The sequence below is a fragment of the Etheostoma spectabile genome, chromosome 15 (assembly GCF_008692095.1).
Source record: "Etheostoma spectabile isolate EspeVRDwgs_2016 chromosome 15, UIUC_Espe_1.0, whole genome shotgun sequence".
Taxonomy (NCBI): domain Eukaryota; kingdom Metazoa; phylum Chordata; class Actinopteri; order Perciformes; family Percidae; genus Etheostoma; species Etheostoma spectabile.
In genome coordinates this window covers 18733931-18748146 of record NC_045747.1, presented here as the reverse complement: position 1 = coordinate 18748146, position 14216 = coordinate 18733931, and the positions used below count along the sequence as shown (strand labels likewise).

Here is a 14216-nt window from a genome sequence, read left to right as displayed (position 1 = left end):
CACACATGTAGCACACAACAGGAGATTGTCCTTGTCAGAGGTGTTCTTGCTCACTGAAAATACTCCCTTAGGTGAGGGGTGGCACCTTGGTGCGTTAAGGCAACAGGAAATTACGCGGTTTAATTTGGTCTTCAACAACAGAGTCTCTTGCGTTCCTTAAATTTGTCGAACAATTACGGCATCGGCCCTTAGCGACAGAAGTTCCCTAATCTCATCACCTCTCCAGTTAGAAATTTCATTGCCATATTTGTGTTTTACTGACAACGAGCTGCTCTGTTTACACATGGACTCTATCGGACATTACACTGACTTTGTATGGGGGAGCTGGCAGTTTAAAGTCTGTTTACTGTCCAGTCTAAGTGATTTGGACATTTGCGCTCTTACATAGAGCTGAAGTTAAGGGTTGTACATGTGTGAAGGGGGCTTTTTAGGCAAACACACAAGTGTAAATTATTGTGAAAAGTTCTGTTAGCTGAGCCACAGGGGTCTGTGTACTTGACGGCCAACAGATTTTAATTTTTAAATTTCCCAGTTACCATTTGTAAGTAAGGAAACCAAAACCGGAAAACAACCCGTTATTCGTATTTTGTTTTGATATTAAACAATGGAAAACGAAAAACTATCTTGTTATACAATTTGTCTTTGTTGTGTTTATAGATGGAAATTAAATTGGAAATTAAAATACATGTATATGAGTCATATTCCTTCATTTTGCATTGGTATTTTTTCATCACCTGAAAGTTACTCCTGCGAGCTCGGCGGTCAGCAGAAGCCGCGCTGCCGTTTGTCATTCTCTACTTTGGATGTCTGAGCAAACGACAATGGAAAGTCATGTTCTCTTTTGAGGAGGAAAAAGGGTTACACAAAAAAATAATGACTTGTCTGTGGACAAAAAAAGAGTGTTATGTTGTGGACTTGCAAACACAGAGTTCACAGAACCTTGGTTGGTGGCATGCATACAACCATAGACATAATAAATATATTTATTATTTCCATCTATATACACATCAAAGACAATTGGATAGAAAGATTGTTTTTTGTTTTCTGTTTTAATATTTACTAAAGGTAATTGGGAAAATGGCTTTTTTTTGTTTTTGTTTTTTTCATTTTAAAAAGAAAATCTGTTGGCCACCAAGTACACGGACCCACAGGAATGGTAACAAATCTATGCTCAAAACCTGAGAAAAGCCCCGCCTCCTTAGCTTAGCTACGACTTTCACCTGCTGTTAGCTTAAAACATATTCTCATGATGAGTTTCACAGTCACAATGATCACTATCATTAAACAATTGAAGTCAGTCATCACATTCAAGTGTGTGTGTGTGTGTGTGTGTGTTTGAATAGCTTAAAACAACAACTCATTTCATAGATAGGAAAATTATTAAATCAATGTATACAATACACATGATGTGCTTTAATAGTTTGTAAACAAACAGAAAATGCACAAGAACAGTCATATTTTGTTGTTTTGAAGCCTTTAAATTAGTCTCATAGTATTTGTGCAATTACACAGACACCTGTTTCATTCATACCACGTTTGGCTGTATGATAAATGATTGGCTATAAAAGACAACAGCCCTAAAGAACAGCAATACCTTTATGGCAGCAAATGAACCTCACAACATTGTAAAAGTGGCTACAGAGTTATGGTGCATGAATAGGAAATATTGCACATAGATAAAAGGCTCTTGGGATGACATCATTATTAATTAAGTGAAAAGAAGTTTGTGAAGATTAGTTAAGCGTGGGGGTAGTTACATATATCTGGCTGAAGCAGTCTACTGAACAATTATCCCCCCCCACACACACACACACACAAACCCATAGTTATCACATTTTCTTCATTACCTGTAAGCGCTCTCCAAGAAAAGGGGGGAAAAAAATTATATATGCAAAGACTGTTTTGAAAAGGAAAAAAATACTATTTTGAAGAGGAAAAAATACAATCTCTAATTGACATCCTTTAATACAGCACGTACATTTTGAAATAAGTTAAATTAGTTAATTTGTGGAATTAATTTGGCCAACTTTCCACAACCCTACAATTAAAAAACAAACACATGACAGCCAACTTTAAAAGATTTTTTTTTTTTCAACATGATCATGGATTTACAATAAGACATTGCTTTCCTACCATTGAAAAAGGACATATATCACATATAACATATTCAAGTGTACATCTCAAATATCTGATCATAGAAACAGCAATGTTCCTGATGTTTTACTTGTACAATAAGGTCAATTTCTAATCTGATTGTTATGTGTAAGAGATACCCGTCATAATTCTGTGCAGCATATACAAAGATGTCTATACTGCAGACACTTCAGCTGTTTGTCAATAAACATAAAGTACACATTTTCAAAGCCTTTGGACTCATCAGTAAAGATCTTCATGGGTCAGTTTGGGACGCAAATGAAAATGTGTCTATAGAAGATTTTACTGTACTTATATGTATGTATGTGTGTGTATATATATATATATATATATATATATATATATATATATATATATATGTGTGTGTATTTTGTGTGTTTATGTATGTATATATATATATATGTATATATATGTATATGTGTGTGTGTGTGTGTGTGTATATATATGTGTGTGTGTGTGTGTTTCTATATATATATGTATATGTATGTATGTTTCCATATAGTTTGCACACAGGACTTTATTACCATAATTTGAGACTGGGATATTGATTTCGGACATAAACCAGGACCTATGCTAAAATTCCCAATGAGACCTAGCTGATTATACAGAATATAACTCCAGGACCCAGTCCAACTCTAGTCCTTGTTTGTGCCTTGATCAGTAGAAACCAAGTAAACCTTAGTCTGGCATTGCCAACCTGATTTGCAAATGTGAATTAGTCTGGAACCTCTCAGTTTATTTTCCGATTTCCAAGGATCATTGAACTGTGCAGACTAAAATGCCTCTGGACTCAATTGATTAGACCTACATCCAATATTAATCAATTTTTAACAGGACTAAATGGCGGCTGGGTTACAAACTTTCTCAAATGACAGCTAAACAGTACACAAAAATGTGTTTATAAAAACATAAAGGGAAATAGGCAATAACAGAATCTTAATTCCTATTTGATCAGCAATTTGAGTTTTTTGAGCCTGGTGCATTTACTGTAAGGACGGTAACTTTCCTCTTCTTAAACCCTCCTCGTATGAGATAACGGTTGTGATTGGTCCGCCCAGGGCCAGGCTTGCTGGAAATCTGTCTAAATGGGATGGGAGTCTGGCTCCCAGAGTAAGTGAACACATGAAGACCTCTACTCTCCAGATAATCTGACTGAACAACAAAAGCACTGTATGCCCATTTAATTCAGTCAATGGGATAAGTGTTACAAATAGTAACAAACTGTAGAAAAAAATCTTCTAGTATATACTGATTTAGGTTTGAGATTCCTTTAAGTAAATTTAGTCTTGTTGAGGTAACATACTGCACCATCTATTACTGTTCTATTGTTTACGGCTGGTTCTGCTGGTACACTATTATCAATTACATTGCCCAAGAAAGCTAAGACAATGAGACAAGTGAAAAAAGCATCAATTAAGAGCACATGGGATTCCATACAATAAGGCATTGCTTTAATGAAAACATCAGGACAAACAGGTCACAGTTTTAATTAATGCTTGATTGACTAGCAACTATGACGTCCTCTTCGGTACTGATTGTTTCTGTCAAAACTGACTGGACCAATGAGCTCCTCGGCTCCGCCGCTACGAGTACCTGATATGTAGAGATGGAAGCTGCTGGCAAATCACAAACCTAGCAGAGTGGGCGGGGGAGGGTCAGCCTCATGGATGACAAAGCAAAGGAAATGATGTGTGAGCAAAAATGAAGTTAATTCAAACAACCATCAGGCTCTTTTGTCACCTGTGGATTCACGTCTCCAGACTGAAGCTGCTCGTCGACCGTGGTCAAAGGTTTCATTCACAATCATATCCTACAAGCACACCTACAAAAGAAATAAATACTCCCCATGTACATATTACATCCACATATTTTGCAGACATCTGCGGAAATAATATTCATTTGGGATCTTTGCCTTATCTAAAATTAAAATTATTAATTGGGAATACAGATTCCAGGTGGGAGAAAACCAAACCAAACAATATTGCCAAAGGGCCAGCTTTTCTTGTTTTAATGCTGCTAATATAGCCTATTTACAATCATCTATTGTATACAAAAGAATTAGCCTCTGTTTTCACTAATAAGCTGATATGTCCTGGCCTTTTATCAAAGAAGAAGAGTAAATAAACCAAACCAAAAAAGGGAATTCATAAATTGTGCTTTTTAACCCACAAATCCACTTCGTTGAAATGGGACAATTTTAAGAGGCAGCACTTGAAGTGCTTCCATCAGTCAATGAGAATCTCTAAAGCTATAACAAGGACTGAAAATACAAATAGTAAATATAAGTATATGTATATATTAAGAAATTTAATACAATTCCCTTTCCAGTCCCATGTCCAGTTTAAAAAATATTTTCTTCAGGCTGTCAAACAAACATCCATCTGACATGAAGGATCCTTCTTTGTGTCAACACGCAAAGCCCTTATGATGTCCTAAGAGAGAGATGTCTTTGCCGGGGTTGATTGTGGATGACACAGGAGGCTTGTGCAGAAAAAAAAAGCAGAAATAGTTTAGTTTTTTAATGATGGAGGTTGTTGTTATAAGAAGACAGAACACCTCTGCTGAGGAGACATGCTGATTTTTCGAGATTTCTGTCATCGTCCATGGCGTGTCTCAGGAATCCTTCAGCTAACCGTTCTGCGGTTAAACAGTTACCTCGTTCTTACTGGCAGTGCGGTATGTGTGGTGGTGGCCCGGAATGTATTGTAGGTGGTCCACCGTGTGTGTCCGTCGAGAGGCAAACGCCTGCCTCTTAGACGTGCTCGGTTGGTTGTTGACCGTCAGCGTATTGTAGGAGTCGTTAGAGGCAGTGGGTTGAGAGTGCATCTTGGTCATCTTGTGGCGGTCCATGACGGGCGTGATGGGCATTAGCATGTCAGCGTGCGACATAGCCCGAGCCATTGCCTTCTCCCGGAACTTGTCACGCCTCATTGCCGGGGACAGCAAGGGATCCTGGGAGTGGAGGCGCTCTGCAGACAACAGCTGCTCCTCTGAGAGGTGTCGGCTGCTGCTATATGCAGCCGCTGCCATGACGCCGTATGAAGATAAGCCGTAGTCCCCGCGGCGTGGCGTCCGGGGAGGAGACAGGACGTGGTCCTGGGACATGGCCCTCTGAACTCGGCGGGGCCGCTGCCGCTGCTGGTGCTGCTGGGGCTGCTGATGCTGCTGGTGCGGCTGGGGATCTGCGTTCAGCTTCACCATGTGGGTCGGCCCCCGGCCACCGAAGTCAGGATGATGATGCTTCCTCGCGTAGTACTCATCTACGTCCTCACCTGAGAAGCAGAACACAAAGAGAAATAACAGTGTCAAGACTCCTGGCCTTTGTTTTGGAAAAAGAAACCCTTGGATACCTGTACTTGTACTGTAATATGGAGTTTGATTTTGCGTATAAAATTTATTTTTCAACAAAGTTTTGTAACAATTAGCTGTAACAAATGTATTTTAGTGCATTCTACTCTACTGTAGTTAGTGATTCCCACAGTTCCTAGAATGCCATTCAAGAACACTCACTGCCTCAGTGCATTTAAAACAAAACTATACTTACCGAATATACGGTATAGTTCAGACACATTTAGGGATTTTTTTTCTCACAGTGGGGGAGCAAGACCACAACATATTTGAGCCGAACCACATTTACAACATGCAAGTTGCACCATGAGATAATTTCCTCTTGTTTATTTTGACACATTTCATTAATAAAAACAAACCATGCAATCCATGCATGAGCATGAAAGAGCCCTTGCTAAGTTATCTGCAATTTGCAAGAACCGATCATTTGTGATCCTGCCACTCTTTGAAATCTGCATGCAAGGGGTGCTCACAAATCACTTTTGTGAAATGTGGCTCTAGGACCATAAGGGCCATGAGCGGTTGAAAAGCATTGACACATTAGTCTCCATTATATTTGTCATACACCAAATCTGTTCATGAATCTGTTTGTGTCTCTACAGATTGAGGGAGTCTAAACTGCCATATGATGAGGGATTTTTTCTTTTCTTTTTGGAGGTTGATGGAAACCCAGAGAGAGATAGGCTTGACAAGGTTTTAGGTGATATCTTGGCATAACAAACTTGACAGCTGAGAGAGAGAGATATGCATCCGGGGAAGACAGAAGAACCTCAGAGTTGCAGACGGCACTACTCGATAACAAATCTTTGTTAAACTGTACGGTCTGCCTTCATTTTTCCTCAATCGAGTTCAATAAATGCTTCTGTATAAGTCATCAAAGTGTCCGGAATCTTCATGTATCCCGAAGTCAAGCTGCAAGGGTTTCTATATTGGAGGTGATAATGGTAATCAACAAAGTAGTTAGAGAGTCTGATTCAAACTGTTTTGAATAGTTCTGTCCTTTTTTCGTAATGAAAAACAGAACAGCGGACTCGTTAGCGTTGTTGTCCTTCAGCGTGGAGAGTGCTCATCAGCATACCACAATACTCAACAGATCATGAGCTGGTCGTGCCTGAGCGGGCAGCCAGTTGTTCAATTCCTCTGTCAGAAAGCAGGTCGGTCTCTCGACTGAGGGGTACTAATGGTAAAGTCATTTGTGGCTGCATCAGGCTGCAATCAGCTCTCAGCAGACTTCTATCTACCTGTTTTTGGCAGCGCCGGCACACAGGGGGACGCTACCACAGAAGCACTCTGATTAACAGTAGCGGCTGAGGGGTCGTTACCTCTACAGTAGGTAATTATCGCAGAACAGAGAGGTCGAACGGCCATTTTTAGGACCGTAGCACAGAGTTGTGGAGGGGAGGGATGATGGGAATTGTTTGTCTGGATGCTTGGCTATCTGGGAGAGATGTGATGTCTGGATACAGAAGGTCACCTTATTGTCACTTCATGAGGGGTTTCATGTCCACTGGTCTGTGCATTCGTAATGGAGGAGGTTCAACTTTGGCCTGTGGCGTTGTGCTCCAGCATTTTTCCCTGAAGGCTTGGTTTAGATGTGACATTATGGCAGAAAATGTCAACCAAACTCAACCAGAGGCTACACGTATACAATCGAAAAGCGGTGGCCCATATCGCCATTAATAGGTCACACTCCAGTCGCTGTGAGAAATCTGTAGTGACTATACACTCATATGTTAATGTGTCAGGAATGTATTATGTCTTGCTATGACAAGAAAAAAGACCTATTATGAATTCTCAAATAAAAGGTGAGTCTCTGATAATAGCCACGGGCGTGGCTGACATCAACCAATAAACCCCAAATAAAAAACAAAGTGCCAGGTGGGTCATGTCATACTGATTGACACTTTTTAAACTCAAATACTGTTTTCATTCACTAGGTACTTGCTTTGATTGTGATATTTTCCTCAAAGAATTTAAGTTACCATGAATAAAACTCAAGTTCTAACTGGTAGATTAAACTGTCCTCATCTGTTTAGGTTGCCTCTGGCCCGCTCACATTAGATACACCCATGTGATTGGTGCAGCTCGGCTACAAAGGTATAGTTTATGAGCAGCATTACTCATTGACAAAGTAACTCGCAAAGCAAATTCAAATTGTGCTCTGGGCGAGAACTCTATTTATAACCATTAAGACACAGTTAAAGATACTATTTTTGTACAGATTAATGTCAGATTAATCACTGTGCAATAACACTATAACCAAGCATCCAAAATAACTAAGACTCAAATATAATAAAATAAACTTAAATCTGGAGGAATGCAACCTCTCTCTACCTTTTGAGGTAGATAAACAGTACACAAAATTGTAAGAATTCACTGTAATATTAATTTCAGTAGAGGGTTTATTGGCTACCTCAAAACTACAAATGCAGATCCTCTTCCTTTAAAGCAGTCTTTTCCACCACTTAATTTAAGACCTTTTCATGATTGTTGTTACACTGTTTACACTTTAAGTGAGTGAAATGATTTAAGAGGGTTGATGTCCATTGATTGCTCTCATCTCTGCGGTGTGGATAGAATGCAACACTTTACAATTAACATAATTGCGAGAGGCTAAAAGGGTGCCAAAAGTGGGGCGGAGCTGCAAAAACACGGAATAGCTAACAACAGCTAATTAAAGCCCAGCTCCCGCTCCGCTAGATTAGATCCAATATAAGCATTATACTTACGTTTCACCTATTGATCACCTAAGACTGTAATTGTATAATGCACCAACACTTGTGAAACTGGTTCAACATCAATTATAAAGTGATCTTTAGAGAGTTTTGGAGCAAGAGCGGTCAAATTAAAGGAGGGAAATGCAGCAATTTTAATTTTTTTTTTTTCTTTTTGGAAGGATTAAAGGCAGTTTTTTTGGGGGGGGTTGTTAAAATATGTTTTAATCCATTTTTGATAAACAGAGCCAAACAAGATTTTTTTTCCTACTCTTTTCTAAAGCCCTCCTTGAAAGAGCTGATTGGGCTACTTTAGAGCAGCGTCCTCAATCTCTGCCTTGTTGACATCACTGAAGGACGGGCGGGATGGAAGTGTAGTCTCTCTCTCATGCACGCACACACACACACACACACACACACACACACACACACACATAATTTAAAATAGTAAATAAACTGTACTAATTTCATTTAGTCATCATCATCTCTCCAGATTGTTTAATTAAAATTCTAGTCCAACTAATTAGATTATTTTGAGGCTTGTTTCCAAAGAACTCACTCATGCTTGAACCCACAAATGTATTTAGTTTGGAAAGGCTTTTCTTCAAGGGACGACTTTGCTTGCTCGTTTGACAAATTCTGCAGGGCTCCTGTATCAAATTTGAAAAGCCTGTTTGTAGTCTGACTTGATTCATTTCTGTAATTTTTTTTGTGTGTGTGTGTGTGTACAAGTCTCCGGCGAGATAAGAGCAAAGCCCACAGTTGATAAGGGAGAGAGAGAGACAGAGAGAAAGAAAGGCAAACGTATAAAAGACAAATGTTGAATGTGCTTAAAATGAGATTGCACAGAAGCATGTTTTCATATCACAGAACCAAAGACACATCTAAATGGCTTTCTCTCAGTGTTTAATGTCTCTTTAGATTAAAGGTTGCTTGACGAGCTGCATGCTTGGTCTCAAACAAAGCAGCACCAAGCCAAAAATCTTATTATGGTGAATGACAACGCATAGTCTGTGAATAATAAGTACTCAAACGGCAAGCAGATGAAGATTGGTCTCTTTCTTCAGCAGTGGGGATGGAAATCCTGCTTGAGCCACACAATATTCATACAAGAATATTTGATTATGGAATCCAAAACATACCACAGAGATATATTATACTGAACCATGTGGGCAAAACCAATAAACTGTGCAAGAGTGAAACTGTGAATGCTGCAGTCTATATCCACTACATTCCACTTGAGGGATTGCTCCGGTGCCTTGCGTCAAATGTCCTTCTTTTTGGCCGGATGTGTTACCTTCCACTTTCTTTGTGTTGGAAATTTAAACTATGAGGACTAAGGTTAACTGCTCCTCTGCAGGGTAAATCCAGACAGCTAGCGAGACTATTTGTCAAAACTGAGTTTTCTGTTGCACGACTAAAACTACTTTTAATGTAATGTTCACTCAAAACAAGTTACATCCCAAGGCTATTGTACAGAGGAACCGGAGCTCTGTCCGGCACTTAGCACCGGCCAAGTCAATTGTGATTGGTTTAAAGAAATGCCAATAAATCAGAGAATATTTTTCTCCCATCCCGGAATGCTGTGTGGACTAGTCAGACCCTCCTCCACAGCGCTGTGGAGAAACTATTGCTGTGACCCATGGATCACCAACACCAGTGATGACAACATTCCAGGCAAATAATGCCATCTAAAATCACACAAACAATGAAGATCCAAGTTCTGTCTATCTTACCACACCCCAAATTACTTTTTGAGTTTTAAAGAGCTCTCAATATCAAATAGCCTACTCACAACTGGATCAACTCCAGAATGAGGACAATAAAAATGCAATGCAAAACTCAAGCTCACTGCTAATTCATGTCGGTCAATAACTTTTCAGCAGTCAATACTTGAGTTTACAATAATAGAGCAACAATGACACAGTGACCACCCACTTTTTAAACGGCTCTGGTTTCCAGAAGTGATTTTCACAATTCACAATGACGTTTTATTAAATGCTTGTAGAGTTTTAAGCCTGGAACCCAGCCAACCAGCTACACGATTAAATCTGTCCATAAAACATTTGATTTGGCGCAAAATAACATTTTGAAAACGGCAAAAAAGGCAAAGGTACAACACTGTGTACAGAAACGATCATAGACTTCAATGGTAGCAGCTCGCTTTAGTCGTTCATGGGTTTGCAGGTTGGGTAAACATTTCCTTGGGAACAGCAAGCTTTACAAACCAGAGATGCTGTGGCGTGTAGGATTGTGGGTAGTGTAGTAATTCTCCATGATATCGCGAATGAAACCAGATTAATATCAAACAGACTTCTGCCTTCAACAGGAGCATACATCTTTGATTCACAATCTAATTATCAAAAGCCTATACATGATCTGTTGTATGACCACTCAGCTCTGGTTGTTTCAATGTTTATCTATGAAAGAGCAGCGCCGCACTACCCTTGGCATCCCGCAGCGCTTGGAATTGCGCTCAAAAATCAAATTATTTCAACTTTGACCTTGTTGCCGCTGACCTTTTTAAGGTGCAACCAACTCCAGAATGTTCCTGTGCTGCGCTTAGTGCATTCAAGTGTGTCGAGAAGAGTACACCTGCATACGCAATTTGAATATCTGCTGTGCATTGAATTCATTCCTGCAAATGACGCCTTAAAGAAAAAGTAAGGCACAAATCACTGTAAACACAGAATAGCTCACTGAGTCCAAAGGAAATGTCTTAAGAAAAAGTACAACATAATACAATAGCAAATACACACTGTTTTTTCACGATTCTGTTTCATCAATGGACTGATAAAAAGGAAACGTGATCGCACACTTAGAGTAGAAGCACATCTTCCGTGTCTGCTTACTTGAGTGTATTAAAATAAGTCTGAAGGTAAAAGCTGTGAGAAGAAAATGTGCTGTTCCATGACTTAAAAGGAGTTTTCATGCTCAGACGAGACCAGCTTCAACCCCATCGCCCCCCTTCGATGATATCATCGCTGTAATTCAAAATGTTTAGCTCAAATGAAAGCGGAAATCTGACACATTAAAAATAGATGGTCTCAAGTGGAGGATCTAAAGTGTAAGTAGTCAACTAAAAATTGTAGTTTTTATAAAATATTTTAATTCCTGGTGCTTTTCAAAGGTTCAGTTTGAGCCACGATCAAAATCCTCTAGAGCTCTGCATCAGTTTGAAACAGCAAAGAGAGAAATGCATCCATAATTCTGCTTTTTATGCACCTTGGTATTATCTAAACAGCAGATACGGATTAAAGAAATGCGTTACACAATCTTTATAACACATTTTCATTCCACTATATTGCAAATCAGGATATAAAAGAACATCAGGCCCACTGCATGTGTTACCCATCTCCAAGCTGCCTTTTACACACTTCAGTTACCAATTAAATATAACATTGAACATTCACCAACAACTAATTTACAACTAACTAAATCCCATTCCGTAGACTTGTCAAAAAACAGATATATTTTTTTTTACTTTGATAGTTACTGTGTGGTCGCTACGCTTCACTTACTTTTTAATGAGGAACTTAACCTAAGCTTCAAACAGCTATCAGAGCAAAAGTTAGACATGAATAATTTTAAATGTCCCAGGTGTCTGTTCTGCATTTTTTCTTTTTAAATACTAACTTGGATTTGGAATCATTCACAAGATAAATTTACATTGAAAACTTCCTTCCAGTCAGGTATTCAAAGGCCACATTCAAAACATTTTTTATGAAGAATGACAACAGTCATGCCTTCCTTCATACCTTATGTCCTATCTTAATGTGTTACCGTTCCCTGGTTTAATGAAAAGATAAGTAAAAGGAAATCTAGATCGACATAGGAAACATGCAACAAATGTAAAGAATACTGGGCATGCACATGTCATCATCCCATATAGATGCCATTCAGCTAAACAGCTAAAAAATATAAAATAAAACTTAATATGTAATCAAGAGACATGAGCAACATGACATAAGCTGCAGATGGAGCCAAATTACACGCCAATTAGATTCAGTGGACGGGCCGATAGATGAGTCGATGGGAATGGTTATGGAGGCTGCAGAGCGGTGTCATGCATTTTAAGAGGTTTATTTCCCTAAAAGGTGAAAAAGTGAGCGGATAATCTGCATGATGAGCCACCAAACATCTGGAGATACTTATCATGATGCATGTCTCTGTAATGGACATTTTCAATGTTTCATCAGTCCAGACGCAGTGAATGTGGCAACCCTTTAATGCACAGGGCATGAGGGCGATGTCATTCCCTTTCTTTGCTTTAGTGCATCAGGCAATAAACACGGGGATGAAGGACGAATGAAGGACCACCTACTTAATCTGTGGAGAGAGGAGGAGTATTTACTTAAGTCAGACTTGAGGGCCACCTCGTAGGAGGGCGGCAGATGGCTGAGGTTCTGGAAGGATCTGGACAGGGACAGGTCGTAGGGCTCCGTGGCTGAGGTCAGGATGTTGTTCATCCGTTGGGGTCTCTCTACAGGGGACAGGGGAGGAAGCGGTGTGGTGCAGTCAGAGAACAGTCAGTCAGAAAGACGGGTTATACACTGGGAGTCTTTACTGGAGAAGAGAAAGGAAGGCATGTGGATAGAGAGGGCAAGGTGTGATGCGGTAAGAAATGTGGATTGAAGACTAGCTTTTGCAAAAGAACGCGTGAAAAAGTCTGGTTGCATTTGAAACAACAGTTGATATTGCTGGAGCTATTCCCTCCAGAATCAGTTATAGCTTGTTGGGTTACTAAATATGTTTTATCATCAGGTGCATTCAGAAGGGAATTTTTGCCTCACTAGAATTGTAGTACTTTGTGTTTATTTGGTGCAAACAGTCAATGCACTGACACAACAGATGCCAGCTGTAGCTAGGAGTGACTCTGTACATTATGCACTGTGACTAATTTAAATACGTAAAAGAAATCTTGTTTTCTTTTTCTGTCATTTTACTACATGGCCCTTTCACTATTCTTTGCACATTTATGAAATGGAGTCATCTGCAAAATGGAGCAATGTCATCAACAGCACTGGGATAAGAGCGTTACACTAGACATGTTTCCGTTCCTATTGTCAAGCCAATTTTAATCAAACTTAACTCAAACTATTGGGGTTTCAATAAACTGGTTTGGATCAAATAAAATAGGCAACAGCGTAGTTTTATCAGAAGTTGGCGCTACAATCTCTGGATGGCTTTGATAATCCGCCACTAACCAGAGTAGAAGAAGTAGAGGTTTCTAACTGGAAACAAAACAAGTGGTCTTGGCCATCTAACACATCTACGCTGTCTGGAAAAGAAGACATGTCACAGGACTATCCTGAAGGATGTCAACAGTGGCAACAGCTAATCAGTCATGTGAGTTAAATGTTTGCTATGTCTGAACCTATGCAGCAATTGTGTTTCCATATAGAGCATCAACTTTTTTTCCACAAAGGCAATAACAACATATTTTTTTTATTTTATGAAAGTTTACCCTTTGCATTCAGCTTTTATAACGCAATGCTTTAAGATGTGCATGAAAATATTTGAAAAGGTAACTGACAGTTATTTGGTGGGGGGCACACTACTCTACCTTGTAATTAAATGTAGAAAAACTTTTTAAAAAAAGAGGTTAAATGCTTGCATGAACTAATGAAGGAGACGTGGTTGTCAACGGTGTTTTAGAAACTATAGTATCCACTAGTAAGGCAAACTAAACTCCTTGCTTTTTGAAGGGTGTCTGGTGACTTTCCCCTTGACCATTAAAAGGTTATTGTTTACTGGATGCTGATGAGTAGCATCAGTAAAATGTACCAATGTGTGCTTCTTTGCCATCACTCATTCCGAGCAAGCTGAAAGTCTATTGCGTCTAAGCTGCTCAAGTGAAGCTTGATTCATTTTGGAGTGCCTTCAACAGTTCTGTTTTGGGTATCAGCAATATGTGCGGCAGCCTGCAGGCTCCTTGCACTGCACGGAGCTCCTAAGGCTTCAGTATTTGGGACGCCAAGTCATGGGTCAGGAGGCACA

The 14216-nt window shown here is 39.5% G+C and overlaps 1 protein-coding gene across 4 annotated transcripts in view; it reads right to left on the bottom strand.

Annotated features, from left to right (window-relative positions):
• Positions 1 to 1391: 1391 nt before the first annotated feature.
• Positions 1392 to 14216, bottom strand: part of shisa6 (shisa family member 6) — a 150855-nt gene continuing 138030 nt past the window's right edge. For 2 of the 4 annotated variants that reach the window (XM_032537840.1, XM_032537841.1), the window contains 2 exons: positions 12541 to 12699; positions 1392 to 5426 (listed from right to left, as the gene is read on the bottom strand). In XM_032537840.1, coding sequence (XP_032393731.1) covers positions 4798 to 5426; positions 12541 to 12699 — 788 coding nt within the window. In that variant the 3' untranslated portion in view covers positions 1392 to 4797. The remainder of the gene's footprint in view (positions 5427 to 12540; positions 12700 to 14216) is intronic. The other 2 variants (XM_032537842.1, XM_032537843.1) reach the window with 2 other exon arrangements.